Genomic DNA, 27885 nt, shown 5'->3' with positions numbered 1-27885 from the left:
CGATCAAGCTAAAATGTGCATCTCAGTGCATATAACAATTGTGTACTTGCAGTCTGGTTCCTGTCGAAAAGAGTTGAGAGGGTGTTATATTTTTTCATTTTCAGAAAAACATAGAGTGGGCCCCTAAGGTGGCTGCATATTTGCTTGGTGAGTAAGGAATGTGGTTGCATGCCTTACTCATGAGCCGGATTCAGCTCACACACAGTAAGAGCGAGAGAGAGAGAAAAACGGGGGGAGACAGAGTGAAAGTAAGCGAGAGAGGAGAGAGACAGGGCAGACTATGCTCACGGCAAATGAGCTCATTCACTCTAAGGTCACACACAGAGAGAGAGAGAGAGAGAGAGAGAGAGAGAGAGAGAAGGCGGGGAAAGACTTGAACGGAGGCTGTGCAACAATAGCGAGCTCCACTTTCAGTTGTTGCCACACAGAATGAGATCGAGGAAGGATCCGTGGCGCTCCTGAGGAAAGACCACACACTTCATCCTGTGAGGGGGATGCAGTTGTTCCTTTCGCGTGGAGTGTTGTTTTTAGGATCGCACATTTGTTTTGCTACCCAGCATCTTGCAGACGTATAGTTTTTGGATTGAGGTTTGGACTAGTTGGTGCATTCTGAGTTGGTGCGGATGCCCCTAGACGTGGTCATATCCCCTCCGGAGAATTGCTTCTGGCCGGGGATCCAGCGAACCGACATGAGGCTCAAAATCAGAGTCCGTAAGATGAGGAAGGAACGCAAGCTTAGAGGTGTGTAGCGTCTGTTGTCACCTGAACAGATGGTGCTTTCCCATCTGTACCTGTCAAACACGTGTTGGTTCAAGATTATGCGATGTGTTTTTATATTGTTCCAATATTTTAAATTGACTGATGTTCAAAATCCTTTCTATTACCTTGAATGTATGTTATAAAGTATAACATTAACCTAGCATTGCTGTAGTGCAATTTGCTGTAGAGTTGTAGCGAATTAAAAGGACATGCATAGGGTTGCTTTATATGATTTAAGTACATTAATGCAGTTGCTTTGTGTGTGTGAAACATTGCACACATGCGAGTGTATATTTGCGTTGCTACGCGTGCGTTTTACTGATGTCACCAGGCAGAACTTAAACAGTTGGACTTTGCCAAGCAATTTACTTTTATTGCAGTGACGTCTATGTTTTTGTAATGGCTTTAGGGCAGAAATGCAATAATTGTAATAGCGCCAACAGTTAATGATTCGATGATACAGGGTCCCGGAGTTTAACACTTCTAATCTGTCAAGCATGACACAAAGCGCCGGGAGTGATGAGGTAGCCACCAACCCCCTGCTGTTTTTTGTGTTCCTCATTGTGCAGCATGCATGTGTGCAATGATGTCATTGGGCCTTTATTGAGATGCTAATAAGTGAGTGTGTGCGCGGAGATGGGGACAGATGGGGGCTGCTCCTCAATGGCGTCATGTCTTCTGCATCTGGAGACTTGTGTGTGTGTGTGTGTGGGTTGGTGTGCATTAGTTTCATTCAGAGGCCCATCAATGCCGCTGGATGTAGAGCCTTGAATAGAAGCCTGTGTGAGAGTGCCTATAGAGCTCAGCTGAAAAGATGAAAAACTGAGGGGCTCCAAAAGATGGAGGTCAGGTGCCGCAGGACAATGAACTGATATCAAAGGCTGGAGTTAATGAACTGTGCAACTCTGTGTTATTAAACACAAATGCGTCTCGATAGTTCATGGCCATATCCGAAAAGTGTAACCTTTTTACCTCGTCCGCTTTGCTGCACAGTAGGGGAACATGGCATTGCAGCTGCTGTAGAATTTAGGTAAGTCTGTGTTGACCTAAGCATTATAGGCTCTACACAACCTATTCACAAGCTCTGCAATTCCAGATAAATGTTGTGGTTCCCCCATACGAGAGAGGTTATTCCACTGTTCTGTTTTCAGAGAAAGCTGGATGGCAAATGCAGGTTATGTAAGGTTTGGAGACAGAGAAGAAAAAAAGCGTAGAGGAAGTGTGCGAGTGGCACATTGCCTTCTCGTTCAGCGTGAGTTTCACCCTGGCACACTTCTCTTGCTGAAAACACACATGCTTAGTGGTTTTGAGAAACGTCACCACTGCCCTCTTACACAACTGGAGACTATAAAAGTGACTAATGTTGCCTAAGTCCGTCGTGACTGTAATCTGTGCATTTCTCAAAACTATGCAAATGCATACATTTTTAGTTTGACCAATTATATCAGACAGTCCAAGCACACGCGCAACATCCAGTGAGAACATTCATTTATTTTAAATGTGCATTTGTTAAACTTCTTTACGGTGCAAACAATTGTTCATATATTTGCTGCAAAAGTCAAATTCAACTTTAGCAAGACGTTAAGGCAGATACGGAAGCTTATGGTTTCCTTGTAATCCTAACTGTCACCACCACCGCCCAGTTAGAAATGATAGCTGATGACCTCACTCAAGTATTTCCTCTCTTGGCTTTTCAACAATGTGGTGCTGTACTTGTTCCTGTTTGTGTTGCTTGGGTACAGAAGCACATTTTTTTTTGTTCTTTTTCGAGGAAGCTATATAAAGCACTCCTCTAGATCTTCGAAGCAGATATTCCAGTTCCTTGAGATGGAAAAGATCACTTGCAAAGGAGATCCTGTCTGCTTGCCTTTTGAGCTGTGGTCTTGCTTTCACAGATCCCAGATGCTCTTTGAAAATCCTTGACCTTTGAGTTTAAGGGTCAGCTTTGCTTCACTATTTTGGCCTAAGTAATGCATTTGAGAGATGTGAGATAGGGAGCCAGTTTTAACAAGCCTTGACTAGGCAAATCTTGGGTATTGATGGCAGTGTTGACATAATGACCAACATTTTTAGGCGGTTATGTCACTGAGCCGGTAAGGGGAGTTACATTTGGGGGAGGGGAGCAGATATCCAAGATTAGATGGTTGTATCAATGTGTTTGTATGTATTTGTGTGTGTGTGGTTTGGGGGGAAGGGTGCATTTGAACCAGTATGGGGGTCGTAGAACATTTGGTCGGTAGTCATTCATCTAGTTTGGAGAGCGTATGGAGGAGGCACCAGGGGCCCGTTGGTTCTGCTTGACTGACATGCAAATCAACTCAGTCTTCTGTGCTGAGAGATGATGTCATTGTACCAACCGTTGCCATTAATAGCAGGAAACAGACAGGTTGTCGCTCAAGCTCTTTAAAAAACAGGCACCTCCAAACATACAATAGTTGTTTAGATGGTGATGAATGCATGGATAAGAGGGACAGGTGTTCCTTGTTGTCAGTTAGGGCAAAGCAGGTGGCTTTTAAGATTCAGTTAATTGAAATATGATGCGGCACCCTTGTGCAGACTCTAGATGATGTCCTGAGCATACGTTTTTCTTTGTTGTAAACGTTCTTATCACCTCACTCTTTATTTGCTATGACTCATTTCATTTGACTTGTTCATTTTAACTCCATCCCACCCAGATCTGTTTAACACAGTCACTTTTGTTTGGACTATTGCACTCTTTCCTGGCTGGGACGAAATGATTTCATGGCTCCCTGGTTGACTGCTGTGTCTGCACGCTCCCAGGGTTACCATGTCCCAGATTCTCATGAAGCTCATCTGAGATTAAGGTCTAAACCCATCTGCTGGGGCTCACACGTTCTGGCAGCATTGCACAGCTCGATGAAGACTACTTTCTTCCACTGTAAATCCCTTTTTCCATCTTTCCCTGATGCACTAATACATTCTAGTTCAGCTTCTTAGAGATGCACAACGTGAATGCTTGTAGTTGCGAATTTATACATTGCATTTGAAAATGTGTGTGTGTGTGTGTGTCGTTGTCCATGCACCCAACACCCTAGAGCTATGAATCAAGGGCTTGGTCTGCACCTGTGACCACCCTCATTCTCAAAGCCTGACGCAGTTGTTCAGTTGAGGATATTAGGTCATTCAGGAAAAGGAGCTCCAGCAGACAAATGCCAAAACCGGAGCCACCCGCCTCTTAAAGAGACAGGATCTTTCATTAGGCTAACTGGCCTTTGCTCACTTGACTGCCGTGTTCGTACATGCACTGACCTAGATTGACATAATCTTGTTCATAGCATCTGAATCCTTTCTTTCTTGTTTTTTGACAAATGATGTGTGACATCAGCATGTCCTTTGTTAGTATGAAAGGTTTTGACTTGAAGTATGTCCTTTATTAGGTTGCAGCTTCTTTGTTCAGTTCTTTGTCCTGCTTGAGAGATGATGAGTTGCATCGCATACATAATGACTGTTGACAGTCGCAAAATCAAGCTTGTTGGTGTTCCTTTTTCCCATAGGTAGAGGGTCATTTTGTTAATGTGCTCTCTCTTTGTTCTCTGTTTCTTCAGGTGGTTTTGCCGCATTCTCGTCCTGTTTTCCAGGCTTGTGTGAAGGCAAGCCAGTGGCCACTCTGCCTATGAGCTTGTCCCAGCCATGTTTGCCTGTGGCGAATGTTGGTCCAACACGAATCCTGCCCCATCTCTACCTGGGCTCACAAAAAGATGTGCTCAACAAGGTACAACTGACATTTAAGATCTTGGAATGTTGGAGAATCTCCAGAAGTAATCTCATTACATAATTCTTACTGTGGTTCTTTGCACTCTCAGGATCTAATGGCTCAAAACGGCATCACATATGTGTTAAATGCAAGCAACACCTGCCCAAAGCCAGAGTTCATCTCCGAAAGCCATTTCATGCGTATACCCGTCAATGACAACTACTGTGAAAAACTCCTGCCATGGCTAGACAAAACCAATGAGTTTATTGGTAAGAATCTGCTTGTGACAATGGAGTATTGATTCAACACTTGATTATATTGATTTTCTTGATGTGAGCTTCACATGTCAGCGTGAAAAATGAGTAGCATGCCCTCTGATGATATCAGGAAGAACAAATTTGATCCTCAAAGCATATTTGCAGAAATGATATGGGTTTTTTTTCTGGCTTGTCACTGAGGAGGTATTTGGTTGTCTTGCATGTTTTGTGTTTTCTCACATGTTTCCCTTCTCCCTTTCAGACAAAGCCAAGGTTTCCAACTGTCGAGTCATTGTCCATTGTTTAGCTGGCATCTCCAGGTCCGCCACCATCGCCATTGCTTATATCATGAAGACAATGGGCTTGTCATCAGATGACGCGTACAGGTAAACTCACTCAGACACCCTGCAGCTTAAATTGCACTGCCTCAGAAAAACGTTTTCTGCTACCTGTAATTTTATATCCATTTCCTGCAACATGTAAAATGGATCACATAGAAACTAGTAAACAATACCTGTTGTAGCCTTCTTAAACACACATTTTTGTTCAAGGCCTTTACAAGCTCGCATGATGAGTCTTTGTGTTGAAGATGTCCTCCTATCCTTATATGTGGATTTGTCCCTAGGGTACTCATTCTTACTCTTCTTGTGTTTCCAGGTTCGTGAAGGACCGCAGACCTTCAATATCACCCAACTTCAACTTCCTGGGACAGCTGCTGGAGTTTGAGAAAGGTCTGAGGTTGCTAAAAGCTCTGTCTTCAGGTCAGGAGAAGTTGGAGCAGTTGAAGGAGCTGTCAGAACCTAGAGGAGAATCTTCCAGTGATCCTGAAAAGGGCCGTCTGGAGGCTGAGAAAAACAGCACGGAATTGGACGCTAAGCTACCTTCTCCGACCTCCCTCCAGCAGGGCTTTAATGGCTTGAATCTGTCGGCAGAGCGCATCCTGGACACCAACCGGCTCAAGCGCTCTTTCTCACTTGACATCAAATCGGTCTACGAGCCCAACCACTGTCCTCGCCTCGCGCCTCTGCACACCGAAGATGTCCCCAAACTCTGCAAGCTGGATAGCCCAGAGGCCGGAGAAGCCAATGGTGTATGCCAGTACTCACCTGTTTCTGTCAGCCCCGGTTTAGCTGAATCTCCAGGCCCCTTGCCTGAGAGCAGCTCCCGACCTCGGTCGCGGAGGAAAAGCAAGCACAATGGTAGCAGTGCTGGAAGTTCTCCTGTGCACTCGCACAGCCTCAACTTCGGACGCTCACTCCCTGCACACAAAAGTCCCAGTCTTGATGACAATCTGAAGCCCTCCCTGCTGCTCAGCCTTCCCACTGTGGGCACCGGGCCCATGTGGACCAAGCATAGAGACACCGTTCAGGCCACAACCCCTGTTACGCCAACAGGCGAAGCCCCTTGGTTCTACAGTTCAGAGTCAATGAACAGTAATGGAGGTGGAGGGGCAGTACACTTTCCTGCGCTAGGCTGTAGCAGTCTCCCTGGGCCGTGTGAGGCCGTGCGTCTGCGGGAGAAGGTGGGGGAACCGCGGGACTCGAGGGGCAGTTGGCACGAGGATGCTCCCACTTCCAGTGCTGCCGATAAGCAGTTCAAACGGCGCAGCTGTCAGATGGAGTTCGAAGAGGGGATATCAGAGACACGTTCGAGGGAAGACCTGGGAAAGATCAGCAAGCAATCCAGCTTCTCTGGGAGCATGGAAATCATTGAAGTATCCTGACATCACCTGCACCGCCCCTGAGGACTTTTACACACAGGCAGCGGACAGGCGCCACTTATGAGCAAGGATGACTAAGAGTGGGTCTGGAGAGGCTGTTGTGTGGAACATTCATATTAGCTCATAGACTTGTCGATAATGACTGGTTCTCAGAAATGTGACTCTTAATTGTTTTTTTTAAGCCAGTGGAACCGGACGCAGATTGACTTTGCTTTTGTCTTTCTACTGTTTTTAAGCCATAGCCATCCCCAAATGACAATGAGCTGAGACTCCAGTTGCAGAATCCCTCGTTTCCTCACTCTAGAAACAGACCCCTCCCCAGTTTCCTCATAAAAGCTTTACCAGTGTTTTGGCGTATTGAGAATCAAGCATGGCTGTTATGCTCACACTTGTTTCTTTTATTAAGCCGCCCTGGACTCAGTGAAGTTACACCGCCACAGCACAAGGAGTCAGCATAGACTAAGCCTTAGTGGTACATGCTTTTACTGGCTGAATGAAGGCCTCTTTGTGCAGTGCTCTTCTCCACCCTGGTCCTGTATCCTAGCATTCATGGAATCCTGGAGGAGGAACCAGGCATGTCATGAAGGAAACGCATTGTGGGCATTTTCCCATAATGTTCTGTCACTCTTTTGTTACCCAGATTTCAGGGTCTTGTTCTTCCCCTCCTGTGCCCGAGTGGTGATGCTCGAACTGTTGTGCAACCCACGTTCCTCTCACCGAGCATGCTTCAAGGCTGCTGTTTTCCTTACAAACAAATAGCATATGAACTATACGCGGTGATTTCAATGGACGTCGTTTTTCTTAGTTACATTTTTAATTTATTCTACTGGTTCATTCTGGTAATGAGAAATAATATAAAGATTGTGGAGTTTTTATTTTTCCTCTTTTTTCAGTGTTGATCTTTCTTTTTCAGTGATATTCACAAAAGTACACTCGCAAGACCGATACGCAACTACAAGCAATATGTTTTCACTTCTTGTCCTCCTTTTGGTTTATAAGAGAGTGCGGTTATTACCAGGAATTATCTGATGTTAAAATGCACTTTCTTTTGCTTTAAGTGGGACGTTTTTGGATGTTCTCATTAAAAGGGTACCAACGATGCTTTACAAAAAAAAAAAATCATGTGTAACCATTGATGTCCTGCGGTGTGTGTCACAAACTAAAGCATTTGGTATGGCTTTCATTTGTCTCTCCAGCCTGCTGGCTTGAATTATTAAAGACTTTAATCCAGCATGAATAATCTAGAGTGATCTAGAAGAATATGTATGATACCCCAGCATCGTAAAAAAATGAGTAGCAACTCATTTTTGATTTTCAAGAATTAGATTTTTGTATTAACAAGCACACAAGACAAAATGAAGGGAAAAAAATGACAGGGACTCTAAAGGGGTTTTTTCTGCGTCCCCCATTTGTTCTGCATATTTATGATATTATTTATTGTTTGTTTGGGTCTGTTTGCGGGAGGATGTATGGATGGATGTTGTGAATGACCCTTTGCCAGATGCTCATATAGACTGGCGTCTTGGAGAGGAGATGAGCCCCTAACCTTTTAACCCACGACTGCGCAGCCATATGGAAAAAGTACACAACTAGATGACTGATGGTCGGTGGATCAACTAGTTTCTATTGGATCATAAACTTTATATGTAAAACCAGTCACTGATAAGAACAGAATCTGCACTATTGTGACAATACATTCTGCTTGCTTTCTTCTCAGGGGAGCTTTTGATGACTCAATTACAATTCTGGGCTCTGAGCTTTCTCTCTCTCTCTTGTGCACCGATTTCTTTCCTACACTTTCTCTCCTTCACTCCCTTTATCCTCTCCATTTCTCTCAGAATCTCTAGAACGCTCCAAAGTTGACATATAACACAGAAAGGGTGTGTGTGTGCAAATGTGAATGGGATTGCCCTCTCCATGGGAGATAGTTCAGCGATTTATTTATGTCTGTATTTTTTCAGTTAGCTTTTCTGTATGGCAAATCTTGTATTTTGTGCTGCTGTAATTGTTTTCCTTGTGTGAGACATTACCTGTATTTCCTTTTCCTTCCCTGTACTATATTTTTAAAGACATTGTTATCATTATTTAAAACATGTAATAAAAAGATGCAGGCTGTCCTTTTTTGCTGAAATTGTTAAATAGTTGGCAACTAATTATTATTATTATTATTATTATTATTATTATTACTATTATTATTATATGTTGTGTGAATAGCATCGTATCAACAAAACTAATTGAGATAGGGAATTTTTTAAAGAAAAAATCTTGATACCTTAGGCTGCTTGACGCAAAATACCTCAGGTTCTTTGGAAAAGGCTTGTTCCTCCCCATGTACCCATTTTGTGATGATGAAACAAAATACAAACATTACAAAATATGAAAAAGTTTCGTGATTTCTTTTCCTTTGATTTTTGTATTGGCATAAATGTGCAAGATCAGAGATTCCCAACAGATTTCTTGAATTGGAGTAAAAAAATTATGGACAGCGTTTCAACTGGAGATCATCTGCAAGTCCATTGATTCTCACAGCATGGAAATAAAGCTGTGAAAGAAATTAAGTAAATATGCAGCATAAATTGAAGAACTGCATATTAGAACAGCATGGATATTTCAGGTTTCAGGAGGTAGGTTTTATGTTTTATTTCATGAAGGTAGTTTAGGTCTCTTCAAGGCTTTTAGATAACTTCTAGAACGGATAATAGCCATATAATAGCAGAGAATAGCTGTGCATTCAACGCACATGAAGTGCATTCAAATAATTTAATGCACAGCTAGCCGTGGAATATCACAATTATACCATGGTAATTTGCCTGCATTGACAACTTAAAGATGTTATTGATGTTTGCACCACAATATTTGACTGAAAGGATAAAAATTATGTTTATTTTCATCAGTTATGGCTCGTTAGGTCTATCATTCTGCCCGCTTAATATCAGACAGAGAAAAGTAGTGTGTAAGATTACATTTATTTGAATAAATTAACTATAGCATTTATTTGAAGCATGAGACAAAGCTGTGAGTTTAATTACTTCAAAACCAGCGATGTTTTCACCTGAGAAATATAATGTAGCGATTCTGTAGTGAAGCTATTTTACGTGAGGCAGCGTTGATAACTATATATATATATATATATATGGCCATTACCGGAAGCCAGTGATTACAGTTTATAAAGATGTCAATATTTTTCTTACAAAAACGCATCGTTCACCGAAGAACGTATGGATTACTATTATGATGGATGAATGTGCTTTTTTGGGCTTTAAAAACTCTCTTCACTCTCCATTATAAAGCTTGGAAGAGCTAGGATATTTTTTAATATAACTAGTCATAAACACCTAGGATGGCTCGAGTAAATTATGGGATCATTTTCATTTTTGGGTGAACTATCCCTTTAATATAATAATCTAGAACACATATTAATGTAAAGGGGTCATGAACTGTATTGTTTTATAAAGTTTCCTGGGGTGCACTTATAATGTTAGTATGATTTTTACATCAAAAACTTCAGTGTAAACACCCACTGCTGTGATTGGCTGACATATGATATATGAAACACATATGAGATTTAACGATCTGAGCACATGGTCTAAAGCGCACGGCGCAAGTGCACTTAGGGCATGTCCGAATCCACCTTTGCTAGTTTAACGACAGGAAAAATGGTCGGCTCGCCCGGTGCATGGTCCAAAAGGGTTGTACCTAGTCTCTTAATAAGTCATGGGTGTGTTTTAGGCTTAACCTGCAATAAACCAATCAGAGTCTCACCTCCCACCTCCAAAATGTTTGTGTGCTGCTGCGCGTCCAAGTGTGTGTAATAAGCAGTGTATACGAGTTGTGGTCCCGCCTATAGGCGCATATTACTAACGTGCTCTTTAAATATTTTTATAATTTTTTTTATGACTTTAGAGCAGGTTTTGGTTGGTCAATGGCGCAGTCGTTTTCAGTTCCTTAAAATAGTAACGCACCAACAATGCACCTGAACACACCTCGTTTTCAGACCAGCATGCCCATGGGTGAACAGATGGGTGCAAATGCATTTGCTATTTAAACAACGTGGTGCAGGACGTGAAAATGATAACTGCATCAAGCTGACACTACCAAAAAACACTTGCCTGGCGTCACATTGTGCCGGGTGTATGATAGGGCCCATGATATAGCCTATGTATATGATATATGTCCAACCCCAAATCAGAAAAAGTTGGGACAGTATGGAAAACGAAAAAAAGAAGTGATTTCTAAATTTACTTTGACTTGTATTTCATTGCAGATAATATGAACACAAAATATTTCATGTTTTGTCTGGTCAACTTCATGTCATTTGTAAATATGCATCCTTTCCTGTCATTCAGACCTGCAACACATTTCAAAAAAAGTTGGGACAGGAGCAATTTAGGGCTAGTAATGAGGTAAAATGGTTAAATAATGATGTGATTTGAAACAGGTGATGTCAACAGGTGATTGTAATTATGATTTGGTACAAAAGCAGCATCCAAGAAAGGTCTAATCCTTTAGGAGCAAAGATGGGCCGAGGATCGCCAGTTTGCCAACAAATACGTGAGAAAACTATTGAAATGTTTAAAAACAATGTTCCTCAAAGAAAGATAGGAAGAGATTTGGATATTTCACATTCAACGGTGCATAACATAATTAAAAGATTCAAGGAATCTGGAGGAATTTCAGTGCGTAAAGGACAAGGGCGCAAGCCTAAGCTGAACAACCGTGATCTCCGATCCCTCAAGCGGCACTGCATCAAGAATCGTCATTCATCTATAAGCGATATCACCACATGGGCTCAGGACTACTTTGGCAAACCTTTGTCAAGTACCACAATACGTAGTAGAGCTGCAACTAACGATTATTTTTTCTGTCGGCTAATCTAACGATTATTTTTTCGATTAGTCGACTAATCTAACGATTATTTTTCTGGATTAATCTTATGATTCTTTTTTACTGATTATTGTATTTCAAAGAGGGTAGTGAATTTGTATATTATTTTAACATGAAATCAATGAATGATGACAATATTAATTGTATTTCAGGAAGGGTAGTGTACATAGTATGCCATTTTATAATGAAATATATGAACACAAGAAGCTTTTTAAACATAATATATAATGATACTATTCATCATAAAATGTATACAGAGTAGGCCTAAGTAGGAAAAGTTTACTATAGTAGTTGAGTATGATTTACTTATTGATTTGTGTTAATAGTAAACAAAAATGCACTTGTATTTATCTGAAAAAGGTTCACATACTGGAGCTTTCAGCATAGTTTTAATATAGTATAACTAGTCATCTATTTTGAAGATACATGTGCATAAACAACGACTAAAGCTGCCAGAAGTTTTTGCCCAAACTTCAAAAGACACATTTAAATGATTAAAGCTAGAGGCATATCTTAACTTTAATGTTACTTTAATCACGCGCTCTCCACGCGCACAGCTCCTGCTCTGCCACCGCGCGCAGTGTGAAACCGGCGTTACAGAGCGAACAAAGCACAGTTTTTTTTCGGCTTCTGTTTAAAGTACTCCCACACTTTTGAATGTCGTGGTCTGGCTTTATATGATAAATGATCATTTTCACTATGCCCGGGAGCAGAAGCTGCCATTATTCTAGATCTTCAGTTCCATTCTAGAACGTAAATAATGTGCCGCCGACGCGTCGACGCATTTCACGCACGTCGACGTATTTTCGTAGTCGACGTCATCGACGACGTTGACGCGTCGTTGCAGCCCTAATACGTAGTTACATCCACAAATGCCAGTTAAAACTGTACTGTGCCAAAAGGAAGCTCTATGTTAACAGTGTCCAGAAGCGCCGTCGACTTCTCTGGGCTCGGAGGCATCTGGGATGGACCATCACACAGTGGAAACATGTACTGTGGTCAGATGAATCAGTATTTGAGGTATTTTTTGGGAGGAATGGACGCCGTGTGCCAAAGAAGAAAAGGATCATCCAGACTGTTACCAGCAACAAGTACAAAAGCCAGGGTCTGTCATTGTATGGGGTTGTGTCAGTGCCCTTGGCAAAGGTAACTTGCACTTCTGTGAAGGCACCATTAATGCTGAAAAGTACATAGAGATTTTGGAGCATAATATGCTGCCTTCAAGAAGACATCTTTTCCAGGGACGTCCATGCATATTTCAACAAGACAATACAAAACCACATTCTGCACACATTACAAAGTCATGGCTGCGGAGGAAGAGGGTACGGGTACTTGACTGGCCTGCCTGCAGTCCCGACCTGTCTCCAATAGAGAATGTGTGACTTCAAAATGCGACAACGAAGACCTCGTACTGTTGCCCACCTTAAGACTTGTTTGCAGGAAGAATGGGACAAAATTACACCTGAAACACTTCATCACTTGGTGTCTTCAGTCCCTAAACGTCTTTTAAGTGTTGTGAAAAGGAATGGCAACATTACAAAGTGGTAAATGCTTTACTGTCCCAACTTTTTTTTAAATGTGTTGCAGGTCTGAATGACAGGAAAGGATGCATATTTACAAATGACATGAAGTTGACCAGACAAAACATGAAATATTTTTTGTTCATATTGTCTGCAATGAAATAAAAGTCAAAGTAAACTTAGAAATCCCTTCTTTTTTTTTTATTTGCGTTTTCCATACTGTCCCAACTTTTTCTGATTTGGGGTTGTATATGAAATAGCTAAGTATTACATGTTTTAGGTTAACTAATCGTGAAAAGTGTTGATTATAGCATTATATTTAAATATATGGCATGAAAGGTTGCAGTGATGAGCATTGTAGCCGAGCACAGATATGTGATTGAATACAAATAAATAATGCTCAATTGAGCCATTCACATTGTTGAAAATAAATAAAATTATCACATTCCTAGCATTAAAGCTGCACTATGTAACTTTTCCGTCCGCTAGAGGTCGCCTTTTCAAAACAAAGGCGTAGTTTGATGATGCCACGTTTGAGCGCAGAATCTTGGGACATGTGGTCTTCAGCTCACAGCCGGTGGAAAAGAGTCAGGATAGAACTCGGGCAGAAATCATGTTCATGGATGCGATTATTAACGTTACTGTAGTATGAAGCAGAGCAAGACTGAGTGTTGTGGAGCTGAGCAAGGCCGCTGGAGCGATTGTTAATAAGAAGAGCGGCGGGACTTTTATTATGCCACAGTCACAGGCGCCACTTCCGCTTTTCCGGTCATGAGTATGAGGTAACGCAGCTCTGTTTATCATATTAGACACATCTGAGGGTGTTGAAAATGATGTTATGGTGTTACTCTGTGCGTTTGCTCTGCGGCTGCTATGACACTTGTTCACACTGCAGTGAGAGTAACCGGAAACCGAGGGGAACGCAGATCTGACGCCATCGACAGGCGACTCCCTCACACGTCCCGGTCCCTTGGTTAAAATAGCAATTTCTCACGAATTACCAATAGTTGGAAACATTTGGGATATTGTAAGTACTCAACTGAACAAAATATATAACACTGGCCTAGTGGTTTTTGGATATTTTACTAAACATTTTTTTCATAGTGCATCTTTAAGTTCCTTTGGAAGGTAATGTTATTTGTAGTCCATCCTGTATTGCTCTTCTCTCCTCGTCATCTCACTAACACGTCAGTGGGCGGGGCCAAAGTTGCAATGATAAAGTAGGTGTTGATTTTCATCTGCAGAGGCGGTCTTTCTGGGCACGGTTACAATAAAAGCTGTTTTTGGACTAACAAGGAAGTTTTCAGGTCTGAAGCTTACAGGATATTCTTGTAGTATGGAACCTGGAATTGAACCCTTGTTGGTTATTTTTTTAAACAAGCCTAATAATTTTTGTATGCACTAATTCATATAACCTAAAACAGTGTTTTCCAAAAATGGCTAGCAAATATGTTCAAATAAGGTTGGGGGTGCAAGGGGAAAAAACATGCTAAATGCTAAATGATAGCAAAGTGTTTGTTTGTAATGATTGTGGCAGCTTCTGTGACGTCCAGTGTGTTGAAGCAAACCAAATGAGAAACACTGATCTAAGACAGTGTGTACTCCTTAGTGGGATTTGCATACCTGACCTTTGTTGCAGCTCTGCATATACTGCACATACTTTGGAGGTTTCTTCTGGTGTAACTCCTCGCTATTGTTCTCCTCAATAAAGACCCGTCTTTATCGTCTGCCCCCTGTGAAAGAGGAGAAGGTGGTAGAGGTGGCAAAAAAACTCCCATCACACTAAAGGCCCATTCACATCAAGGAAGATAACTATAATGATATAGATTACCACACTACAAGTATAACGATAACGGCAGAGAGAACTGATATCGATGGAATCACTTTCAGAATGATTTTTTCCAGTTGACGGACGATAAAAACATTGACAACCAAACAGAATCAATTAAAGAGCTTTTAAAATGGCAGACGACATAAATGCAGCACAAGTAAACAGAACGATATGGTGTGGATGCTAATATAGTTTTCTGAACGGTTATTGTTCTTGGCCTTTAACAGTGCAGAGTCCATACACTTGCAAGCTGTGGGGTCAAGGTGAAACCAAGTGTTAAGAAAGGCCCTCCGTATGACCAGGAACACTAAATCCTGTGGGAAAAGGATGAAAAATTCCCCGCTTCCCACTCGAAAATACCATTCTGTTCTCGCTCAGCTTGGGGATTTTTCTTTCAGTCCTTGTCGTGTTTTTGAATATGAGCGTAGTGAATGAGTAACTTTGTGGGTTTGTCTGCAGCCTTTGCTCTTAGTAATTTGTTATTAGAACAAATTTTACTTTGTGCAAACAAAATAAGGGCTATGATGTGGGTGATTCATACATGCACCCGTGTGACATATTCAGATGTTTGTTGAGTAAGTCAAGTGAGGCAGTGTGTTTGGACTGCGTGTTCTGAAGAGATAATGATTACGGAAGCCCAGCTGACGATGACCGCATGATGACATGCAGTCCGCACAAAAGACTCTCCTGTCTTCCTCTCTCACATCACAGTCAAAGCTCAGGCATTCACGTTTAACATGCTGTGGCTGTGACCAGATTCCATCCTTGTTGCTTCTAAATATGTACAAAGAGAAATATAGCAAAACTGAATCAATCCTGAATAAGTTGGCAAACCTCAAGAATGTTGAGTTAATCAGTTACATCCAAATTTTACGTTTAAGTAAGCCGAACGGGCCGACTTTTATTTTGTACTTACTTGAAATATTTGAGTAAGCTAATTCATACATTTAACACTTAAATGCATGAATGTTTCGCCAATCACTGGGTCTTTAGCGACCCGGATCTATATCTAACATGGATGGATCTCTACCTGTTGTGATAATATAAAACTCTCCTGATATTTACATTTACATTTACGCATTTGGCAGACGCTTTTATCCAAAGCGACTTACATTGCATTCAAGGTACACATTTTTTACATTTTAGTCAGTTCTTGCTTTCCCTGGGAATTGAACCCATGACCTTGGCGTTGCTAGCACCATGCTCTACTGTTTGAGCTACAGGAAAGCTGATATTACAGTAACAATTGCAGAAGAATACAATAAAGTATATTTTGTTTCCTTTTGGAGCTTGGAAGGGTTCAGTTTGAGATGTTTTATACCATCATCACTGTCCTCGTCAGAGCTCATTTCCCAGTAAATTCAGCATCTGCCTCATATTCACCATCTCAAACATATCCTCAAAACTGTAATTTTCAACATCTTCAAAATCAATATTTTGATCGCTGACAGCTTCTTCTGCAGATCCACCATCAAGTGACAGTGACACTAATATCTGATTGCGTTCAGTTCTTGTTCTGCTGTAAATCGAGGAGCCATTTCAAGTTTTGCTGATGATTTTTCCCATTCTTTTGTTTTCTGCCTGCGGGAACTATGAGTGAAACGTCACTTCATCATTGTGTATCAAACATTGCCACCTTGTGGAATAAAGATGAATTGCACTTATTCAGTCATCAAAGATTTAAAAAATATACTTACTGTTACGCATCTTGGGTCGTTAGTGACCCTATACAATTTTTTTTTTAAATACACGGAAAACAGGTTTTCTTTTTTCTTTTTTTTCTTGTTATATTGTTTATAATGAATTGATTGAGCAATACTAAGAAGGTTGATGTCTAAATTAAAAAAATAAATGAGGAGGAGGGTAGTAAAAGACGTCCCGGGTCACTAAAGACCTGAGGTATGAGTTTAAGGGTTAATTTATAATTATCATGTTTCAACTTAAATATTTTTAGTAGTCGAAACTGGGCTAGTTAATTCAGTAAATGCTAACTTGCTAAATGGTAACACAATGCTTTGATAGCATTAGCATAGCAATTGCAGACTCGAGGAATATAAAACATTTAACATATCTGTTCTCATGCTCATGCATTAGTCACCGCCATGGTAAGTCCCACAAAAACCCCACATAACAGAAACTTTTCTAAATTAGATAAACACTAAAGACTACTAAATCTCCCACTTAAAATTAATCTTGCACACACAAAAAAACCCTTAACACTTAATTTTAGCATTTACTCTCCCTTTCGAGTGTCATGGCAAAGCATGCTGGGAAAGAGCAATCCAGCCCAGTTTCTCTAAATGAAAAGAAACAAGTTGATAAAATTCAAAACAATGAAACAATTCAGATTACTTAAAACGTGTCCGTTTTGTGAACTCAAAAGAAAAAAAGTTGTAAATACTCATAAAAGTGGATTTGATTGAACTAATTTGTATAATTTAAGTTTACCCTACTCAAACCAACTAATTATTTTGAGCTTTAAGGTTTACAGAGTTTAATAATATAATAGTACAATAAAATATATATATATATATATATATATATATATATATATATATATATATATATATATATATATATATATATATATATATATATATATATATATATATATATATATATATATATAGTTACATAAAATAGCCATATAAAAAATGTTATTAAATATTTTATAATGCATACATATTATATATAACTGATTATTATTACGTTGTACATATATCTGACAGCACTCATTTTTTTTTAAATGTGTAAAGTAACAGCTACAACTGCTAGTAACAGTTGTGTATCAGCTAACATTAATTAAAGATTTGAAAAACATTTTACAATGTGATAATTTTCTGAATGTTATTAGAAATGACATTACAATAAGAATGCATATTATTTATATATTACTTTAATAGTTATTATAAAGTGAGATATTCATAAAAACGAATACATTTTACGTATTATTTTGCTCCAAATATTTTATTTTTCTTGCTTTTTTCATCAGAACAATTATTTATACTTTCACTCATCCCTCCCTACACTACATATCTAGATGAAAGGTGTTTATTCCCAATAGTGTATGTACAATGAGCAGATTCTGTATAATATTTCTGTCAGGACCACTATCGTCAAAGATGATTGATTGACAGTTAGCATAGAGTTTGGATTGGCGGTATGGTTCTGTTCTGGGCAATAACTCCCTGTGCATCCATGCAGATGGATAAGAGCAGGACGAGCAGCGATAACCCCCCTTAGGGTAAACAGAACAGAACCAACATAATGTATAGCAAATATGATTAATGTCAATATTTAAATGTACAAAATAATTCAGGAATTTAGTTTGATTCAAGGGGAATCAGAATACCAAATCCTGACTGGACGAGAGGAGGAGCTGGGGATGGAGGAGGGTAAAAGAGCTCTGGAGAACGCGATAGCTGCTGATAGTACTGAAGGAGCGTATGCTGTGATAGACGTCGTATTCCTATAGGTAGACGTGATCAGCTGATGCGAGCTTGACTAACGTGACCTGCCAGAACTGACGCTACACTTGATGGTTAATGGGTCCATGACCAGGTTTTAAAAGGCTCTTCAAAACCTGGTTCAAATATTACTGGTTTGTAAAATACATTATAGGATAATAACGAATTATGTTATAATTTAATAAACTATATTTGAGTCTGCCTACTTAACATTTCGTAGGATTTAGTCTGAGTGCAAGAAAATTGTGTTATTGTAAGCTATTGGATACGAGAGTGACAAGTTCCAATGAAGCTGATTGTTCCCAGATGCAGCCATGTTGTGTGCCAGAGCGCTCTCGGATCCCGGAGTTTATATATGGCAACTTATAAAACTGTTACATCATAGCAACAATTCTCTTCAATTTTGCTGGAGTCGGTAGGTAACTTTCCGTGGGATTTCTTGCCCCATTTGCCTGTGTCCTCAAATGACCGTAAATCAAAAAGCATGTGCAAATGTTTCTTTACTACAAAAGAAAAACCACAGAGACTTACCATAATACATTTAATAAACGTTTGGTGCCACAAAATTATGTATTCGTGCACTGTATGACATTGCTGCAGTTTGTTAGTGTGGCTGCAATGTCAATTAAAAACATAATAATAAAATGTCATACTTCCAAAAGCCTGAAAATAACAACTACAACCCGATGGAAAAGTATAATTATTTGAATGCTTGTTTGAGGAAGTGCTAACGCTACAAGTTACTTTGCGTTATGAGACCTTCATACTGTATGAAACGTAAAAAATGCAAAGCAAACTTATTTAAAAGTACGTTTTGCACAATTAACAAACACTGTACACTTTGGTGTCCATTATTTTTTGGTTTGTTTTTGTACAAATTAGAGGCATCGCACATTTCAGTTCAGAGACAAAAAAAAGTATATACACATATACTTAAATATATGTGTATATATATATAACAAAAAAATCACCAAAAAAAAATGGGGGTCTTGACCTTATTGACTGTATCTAAAAATTTAATAATAGAACATTTGAATTATTTTTAATATTATAATTGTTGTAAAAAAATGTTGCTTCTAATTTACAAATAAATTGAACATTCCTTAAAATGTTTTATCTTAAAATATTTTTCCGTTATGTTAAATATAAGTTTATCAACAACTAAAGAACATTTTGCAAATCAGATTTAAATTATATTTTAATATATAAAATATTCATATTCAAAATATTGGTCACATGGTTGTAAATAAAGTAAACTAAATGAAAGAAAATGAATAGCTCATATATAATTTGAGGTAACTACACTGTAAAGATTATTGTTGTTTTCACTAATGAAGCTGACTTCTCTTTTCTAGAGGCTAAGCACCTCCTTTCACAGAACATTTACTATTATTATATTTTATGTGTTATGCAAGCTGTGTACTTCTTAAATCAACTTTTCACCACAGTTTTTTTTTTTTACCTTTGTATGGTGCTGCCATCTATTGGTGGTTGGTGATGTTGTTGTTCCTGGTTTATTTGTCATCAAGGAGGACAAGCAGGGGTCATGTATTATTCAGTCCACCTCCTTCCACATACATCATCTCTGCTCTCCTGAGATTTCAATGATGCCAAAGTAAGGAGACACCGTTTATAATTGTCAGGTGGGACAGCTGTGCACTTGAATCACAGGTAGGGCTGAGTCCTCAGGCGCCGAGCACATCCCTCAGGGAAAGACAGGAGACGGCGTGTCTGGAATCAGAGATATGGGTATTGATTTGTACAGTATGAAAATGTCCGAAGTGAATCAGCCTTGTGCTAAGATTTCATGCAAGACCTGGTCATACCCTTAAAGAGATAGTTCTGTCATCTTTTACTCATCCTCGAGCATTTCAAACCCAAAGAGATGTTCAACAGGCTTCCGTTTTCCAAGTGAATGAGAACTGGGGCTAGCAAGCATCACAAAGAGGCCACTTTCAAGTCTTTGTGAGGAACAGACTGAAATGTAAGTCGACATTTGTCGAAAATCTAGTCAGGAGCCATAAAAATAAAATAAAACGTTTGCTTAAAGGGTTAATCACTCACCCTTGTGTCATTTCAAATCCGTAAGACCTTCATCTTCAGAACACAAATGAAGATATTTTTGATGAAATCCGAGAGCTCTCTGACCCCTCCATAGACAGCAATTTAATTAACACTTTGAAGGCCAGGAAAGGTAGTGAAGAAAGACATTGTTTTTTGGAACTTTAGCTTATTCACCGTATTCCCCAGAGTTAGTTAAGTCCATACATACCCTTCTCCTCTCCGTGCGTGCCATAACTCTGTCTGACGCACCCACCGCTAGCCTAGCTTAGCACAAAGACTGGAGGTAAATGGCTCCATCTAGCCTAATGCTCAATAAGTGAAAAAATAACGCCAACATTGTCCTATTTACATGTTGTGATGTGTATAGTTACATTATTACATATTACGCAGCGCCTGAAAATAGTCGCCATCACGCTCTCTGTGCAAGCAGGTTGTCACGTTGGTTATGTTGACGGAAGTTAGCCTATTTTCAGGTGCTGCGTAATATCATTGCGCCTGCTTCAACCATGGGACGGCAGTACATTTCCATGATTACTACGCAGGAATGAGAGTATAGTTCATAATCATATCGGTCTAGAAAATCGCAACTTTTCATTTTCCGTCAGTCTTAGTAGACGATGTAACTATACACATCACAACATGTAAATAGGAAAATGTTGGCGTTATGTTGTCACTTATTGAGCAGTAGGCTAGCTGGAGCCATTTACCTCCAGTCTTTGTGCTAAGCTAGGCTAGTGGTGGGTGCGTCAGACAGAGTTATGGCACACACAGAGATGAGAATGGTATGTATGGACTTATTTAACTCTGGGGGATACGGTGAATAAGATAAAGTCCCAAAATTCACTGTGTTCCTTTAAAATAGTCCATGACCATAAATATGGACGACGCGCCTTCACTCTCTTCCACTGAAGAAAAGTAAAGCCGCCAATGCCTGAATATGGGTTGAGTCAATTTAGTGTCAATTAATAAAAAATAAAAAAGCCATAATATATACTTCCAAATGCCTGAAAATAACCACTACAACCCATTGGAAAAGTATAATTATTTGAATGCTTGTTTGAGGAAGTGCTAACGCTACAAGTTACCTTGCGTTATGAGACCTTCATACTGTATAAAACGTAAAAAATGCAAAGCAAACGTATTTAAAAGTATGTTTTGCACATTTAACAAACACTGTACACTTTAAATAATGGACAAGTAAATAATAGCCGCCAATGTCTGAATATGGCGCTGACTTCTTGCGCTGATTTTGAACCTGAGTCTCTGTGCAGAAATATTTGCGTATATATAATTTATCTTATATATGAATATACTTTTAAAATAAAAAATATAACATAATTTTCTTAAATATATACATGCATGTGTGTGTATTTATATATACATAATAATTATACACAGTACACTACACACACATTATGTAAACACAAACTTTTATTTTGGATGCGATTAATCATGATACAATTTTTTCCCTGCACTAATTGATAATAGGGGTGATCGTGTCACAATATATTGCAATACAAAAATGCAAAAATATGTATCGTGGATAGTGACAATATGTATTATATGTATAGTTCACCCAAAATGAAACTTACTGTGAGAGTGTCAGTACATTAAACTACTATATAATGTTGCATATAATGTATAATAATGCAATGGGGTAATATTTTTGGGTCCTGATCATTGCAAATATCTTATTTTATCAGTAAAAAGTGGTACAATTTTCAGAATTTTTTCAGCTGTATTTTCAGCTTCAGAATCATGAATATTTTTATCCTGGTGTCACCATTGTCCTGTGCATTGGGCTACCAGCACCAAGTCCAAGCCTATTCATTTCCACCCACAATGTAAAACCAATTCACTATATTACATTTTTTTTTGTTTTATCACACATATAGAAAGGGTTAGAATAGTGGAAAATATGCCATACAGTTTGCAATCACAAAAGCACATCTACAGCGCCATCTGTTGGTAGGTTGAGAGATTGTTCTTTATTCATTGACATGAGCGTCAACAATTTTGAGTGAAATTCAAAATAAAATGTTTTTTATTGATAAAAAGCTAAATAAAGACACAACAAACATTGTTATGGAATATAAAGTATAGGTTAAATATTAAGTGAACAGACTTAAAAAAGCAAGAATGAATTTCTGAAACTTAGGCTAGAAATTATGAAATAATAATAATAGCCTAACGAAGAAACAGATGATAATAATAATAATAATAATAATAATAATAATAATAATAATAATAATAATAATAATAATAATAATAATAAATTCGAAGAAAGAGACGTAGGTCTAAACATTTTTAAATGTGGATGTGTGTGTGTCACCTGCAGGTTTATTTCTGACAGCTATGAGGTCAGGCACGGAAGCGACTGTGGGGGGGAAACAGTGGCTGTGGCTCAAAAACTAGCAAGCTGCCTGGCTAGACAATATTTTTGGAAAAAACATTATGCGTGTTGCGTGCTTGAGTGCAAATAGACATCTCGCTGGGTTTTGAGACACAGTCGTGTTTACTTCCGGATTCCTGAAATCAAGCAGCAGCGGGACTGAAGCATTATTCTCTCAGTGTACTTGCCTGTCTGACTGACATCAAGCCACGGACCACCGGCATCCACAACACTGATGACAACCCCTGATAACACCAGCTGCGGAGTTCATATCCTGACTCTTCAGTAACACCATTCAAAGTCAGTGAGGACCAGCTCTATGTCCAGAACTGTTATACATTTAGGCATCACTCCATAAATCTAGTCCTGGATATAATTTGAGACAGCCGGTGAAAGTCACAGCAAAGCTGGCGAGGATCAGCTGCCAGCAGAATGGACTGGTTGATGGGGTGAGTTCAATATATTGGTCATTTATAAATTATCATGTTTTGACATTAATTATGCTGTAAAGTTTTATGTTAGATCACAAATTTTGAATGCTGAGGTTTAGTGGAATATAAACTGCCTATTGAACTGTATTCTTACAGGCGTCAAGGACATTAAAATTGTCTTTAACTTTAAACAGAACATGGCATTTTGTTCTACTTATGTGGTTTCCTTCATGACATCCTGCCAAATGTAGCTACCCTGACCTGACCTGCCGGGTTATTTTAGGTTAAGAAGCAAACAGAAGACTTATTTGTCACTGATGTATTACTTTTTGATTTATGCATGAATTTTATTCAGTTTTCGGCCGTGAGTTTTTGTTCTCAGGTAGTTGGCAATGGTTGGATGGATATCTAAAATTAGATTAGTTTTACATGAACTTGACTGCATGAGGTGTACTTTACAATGTTACGTTTCCGTTAGTCACTTAACATCTTTACCTTGTGGTTTTGACAATGTAAAGTATGGTTGGTTGGTTTATCTTAAAAAGACAGTTCACCCAAAAATGAAAATCCTGGAATTATTTACTCACCTCATGTTGTTCCAAACCTGCATGACTATCTTTCTTTTGTGGAACATAAAAAAAGCCAGGGCCTATTGAAAAATGTCTCAAGAGTTTTGAATGGTCAGGGGGGTCCAATGCAAAGCAGGGTGGTCCATATATTATTTTATGATCTGTAGAAGAAAGAAAGTTGTACAGGTTTGGAACCTTTTAATGTGCATTAACACGTCAATTAAAGGAACACTCCACTTTTTTAAAAAAATAGGCTCATTTTACAAGTCCCCTAGAGTTAAATAGTTGAGTTTTACCGTTTTTGAATCCATTCAGCCGATCTTTGTATCTGGCGGTAGCACTTTTAGCATAGCTTAGCATACATCATTGATTCTAAACAGTCCATTAGCATCTCATTCAAAAAATGACCAAAGACACTTTCAATATTTTTCCTATTTAAAACTTGTCTCTTCTACAGTAACATCGTGTGCTAAGACAAACTGAAAATGAAAAGTTGCGATTTTCTACACCTATATGGTTAGGAACTACTTTCTCATTCCTGCATAATAGTCGCGGATCTTCGCGGCCGTACCATGGCTGCAGCGGCGCAATTATTCGTTGGTATTCTGTGAAACATGGTGGTAGTTTACACCTTCTACTTACTATCACAGCCCTTTACAACACACAGAACCATGGCTAATCACACAGGTGAATCCACAACACAATTTGTCGGCTGCAAGCCTGAAACTTTCCCTGCAACTACACAAACTTAGTGCCGACACAAACTTAGTGCCGGTCACATTGAAAGTTACCTTGCTGGGGATTTTAACATTCACATTGACAATGCTGAATCCAGTACAACAAAAGATCTCATGACTGTTCTTAACACTTTTGATTTGACACAACATGTTCACGGACCCACACATGATCGTGGACACACTCTAGATTTACTTATCAGTAAGGGTCTAAATATTTCATCGATAGTTATTAAGGATGTGGCACTGTCTGATCATTTCTGTATTTTCTTTGATATATAAATCTCTCCTGCCATTGAAACTAGATCTGTCTCTATCAAAAAGAGATGCTTAAATGAGAACACTAGTGTGCTGTTTATGAAGGCTATATCTCTAACACCAAGCATATCTGCAGACTCTGTTGATCTTCTCCTTGACTCTTTTAACTCAAAAGTTAAGGGTGTAATTGATGATATTGCTCCTGTAAAAGCCAGGAAAAAGAGTGGCAAACAAAAAGCACCCTGGAGAAACTCAACAGCAGTGCAATTCATGAAAAGACAATGCAGGAAATCGGAACGCATGTGGCGAAAGACAAAACTTGTAGTCCATTATAAGATCTATAAAGAAAGTCTTCGTGCTTTCAATGTGGAACTAGGCAAAGCTAGACAGACCTTCTTTTCAAATATTATAAACAGAAACATAAACAACACGCGCGCTCTTTTTGCTACTGTAGAGAGACTAACAAACCCCCCCGAGTCACATTCCCAGTGAAATGCTCTCAGACAGCAAATGTAGTGAGTTTGCTTTCTTCTTCTCAGAGAAAATCAATAATATCAGAAATGCGATCAGCACATCCTTGAGTTGCTCTGAGGTGAATCAGATCAGACCACAGCCTCAGAAAGTTACTATGACTGATTTCGAAGCAATTGATGGTAAAATTTTAGAAGAAACAGTACAGCACCTTAAAACATCAACCTGCGCCCTTGACACACTCCCCACTTCTTTTTTCAAAAGTGTGTTTGAGTGAAACTTGAGTGAAAACTGGTATTGATACGTCCGTGATAATTAATGCGATATGGCTCAGCTTGTCAGTGAACTACGGCTCTGTGTAGTAAATGCCGCTCTATCTGAAAGCAGGTGATGGCGATTTACTACTAATCAAGGAACCGGCTTTACTGACGAGATGCGCCTAACAATGTCATGCGATATATCGCCCAGCCCTACTGGGTACAATGAGATGATGTTATTCTACTCACCCTTCAACCATCGAACATTAAAACATTAAAAGTGTAAAAACATCAACAAGGTACTTCAAACAGACCATAAATAACCCCGAAACCACCTGAAAATAGTCCTCAGCATGCTCTCTGTGCAAGCAGGTTGTCACGTTGGTTATGTTGACGGAAGTTAGCCTATTTTCAGGCGCTGCGTGATATCATGATTCCATGTTTATTACGCAGGAAAGAGTATAGTTCCTAGCCATATCGGCCTAGAAAATTACAACTTTTCATTTTCTGTCAGTCTTAGTACATGATGTAACTACAGAAGAGTCAAGTTTTAAATAGGAAAAATATCGAAACTCTTTGGTAATTTTTTTTGAGCGAGATGCTAACAGTCTAATCAGATTCAATGATCTATGCTAAGCTATGCTAAAAGTGCTACCGCCAGACCCGGGGATCGGCTGAATGGATTCGAAAACAGTAAAACTCAACTGTTTAACTCTAGGGGAGTTGGAAAATGTGCCTATTTTCAAAAACAGTGGAGTGTTCCTTTAAAGATGATTGAGAATATATGTAGGGTATGTGCAAATGTGTGTATAAACTAAGCTATCAGGCTAATGGCTTATCTGTATGCTATGCTAAAGCTAACTAATACAGACATAAATGGTCGTTATAACGTAGTTGAAACAGCATTTATCATAATATGATTTGGTAGGAATTGTAATCATGCTCTAAAGAGAGTATTTTGGGGTTTGGGGGATTGCTTGGGGTCCTAAAGGGGGTTCCTAATTTGTCTCTACACCCCCAATGTCCCAAAATGGCTATGACATCTTGCGCTAATTAACTTAAGTTCACGTTTCCCTCATTCATGTGTTGAGCGCCACCTCGAGGAGCCATGAAGTAGCAACGCTGGGAGTAGGGAAATCTATTTAGCGCCTTATTTTATTCATTAAAATAGCGATATTTGGCGCCAGCATATTGATTCTCTTATCACACGGAGAAGGAATATATTTCCCTATCCATATTTTGTCCCACCCCTACCCATGAAGGGATAATTATTTGCTATATTTGTATTTGATAATTTATTTTGCTGTGTAATGGACTGATGAATGATGTCCAGAGATTTATGTGCAATTTATGCCCAGTGTAATTTATCTCATTAGGCATACATTTAATTAATTTGATATTTTTTTTCCTTGAAAAGTACACTGTGCCTTTTTTAATATTTATTTCCATTTTTAGAAAAATCACCAATATGTAACAGACAAAATGTAATTCTATAGCATGTTTTTATTTTATAATATATAATACATGTTTTAACCATCTTCTGAGCAAAGTCAGAATCTAAGTGTCTTGAACCATGTAAACTCCTATCTGCACTCCCATTGGTTGTCACTGCATTATGTCACCTCTCATTTGCATAATGCTGAACTTTCAATTGCTCATGTTAGTTTGATCAAATGGCAACTCTCAATAACAATGAATTATATTACCACAGAGACTTTTATGACTGTGCAGACATCCCAAGTGCATAAGTAAGGGCTATAATTTGTGTGTATATATATATTTGACTTTGATGAAGCCATGAATAAGCACATGCCAGATGAAACGTGTCATTTTAAGAACATCTCTGTTGTCTGTCAGTGAGAGGTCACATGTGGCTTCAGCCGCTGGTTATAGACAGAAGGTCAGGCATTGTGAGGCATTCCTATGGGTTTATGCCCTCATATAGCTGGTTTAACAGGTCCAAAGACAGTGACCATACATTCACATTCCTGTGTCATTACATAAGCACCCTCTCTTGACCTGCTGCTGCTGTTTTTGTCTGTTCTGACCACATAAAGCGTCACGCTAGTCGTTGCAGGCTGGTAGGCCAAATCCTTTCCTGTTTTGATGTCTTGCATAAGTGACATTTTGGCTTCTGCCCTGCGAAGAATGGGTTTAATTGTGTTTATTCCAACTTGCAAGTGAATTCAATCAATAAAGATAACATGAGCAAGCATTTGTAACTCCCTCAACAGAATATTCTGCAAGAAATTATACAGGTCAGGTCCACTTCAAACCCCATCTGTAACCCTAACCAGTGGGGCATAAGAAGATTATATGAAAACATACGAATAAGATTGTATGAATTCTAAGGGTCACATTCTAAGTCACCCACTTTTTACAACCAATAATATTGGATCCACTCACTTTTATCGTCTCTAATTCAGCACGTCTGTTTACCTACCATTAACCGATAAACACTTATTATTAAACACGTTAGACGCTTTATTTCCACTTTTCTAATATTTTCTTCATTTTTATTGAAAATAAATGCCTTTACGATCTGATATGTGATGG

General features: G+C 39.0%; 2 protein-coding genes across 5 annotated transcripts in view; both read left to right on the top strand.

Annotated features, from left to right (window-relative positions):
- Window positions 1-8568, top strand: part of dusp8a (dual specificity phosphatase 8a) — a 67342-nt gene extending 58774 nt beyond the window's left edge. For 3 of the 4 annotated variants that reach the window (XM_079809863.1, XM_079809862.1, XM_079809864.1), the window contains exons 4-7: window positions 4326-4492; window positions 4584-4743; window positions 4994-5117; window positions 5389-8568. In XM_079809863.1, the coding sequence (XP_079665989.1) occupies window positions 4326-4492; window positions 4584-4743; window positions 4994-5117; window positions 5389-6454 (1517 nt within the window). In that variant the 3' untranslated portion in view covers window positions 6455-8568. Of the gene's footprint in view, window positions 1-218; window positions 742-4325; window positions 4493-4583; window positions 4744-4993; window positions 5118-5388 lie in introns of those variants that run through there. The other variant, XM_079809865.1, reaches the window with a different exon arrangement.
- Window positions 8569-22565: 13997 nt separating this feature from the next.
- mob2a (MOB kinase activator 2a) overlaps window positions 22566-27885 on the top strand; it is a 76480-nt gene continuing 71160 nt past the window's right edge. The window contains exon 1 of the mRNA XM_079809861.1: window positions 22566-23058. Within this exon, the coding sequence (XP_079665987.1) occupies window positions 23042-23058 (17 nt within the window). The 5' untranslated portion in view covers window positions 22566-23041. The remainder of the gene's footprint in view (window positions 23059-27885) is intronic.

Source organism: Gobio gobio, assembly GCF_949357685.1.
Source record: "Gobio gobio genome assembly, chromosome: 25".
NCBI lineage: Eukaryota > Metazoa > Chordata > Actinopteri > Cypriniformes > Gobionidae > Gobio > Gobio gobio.
The sequence above is the reverse complement of the archived record's forward strand: the minus strand, read 5'-3'. Positions and strand labels throughout refer to the sequence as shown.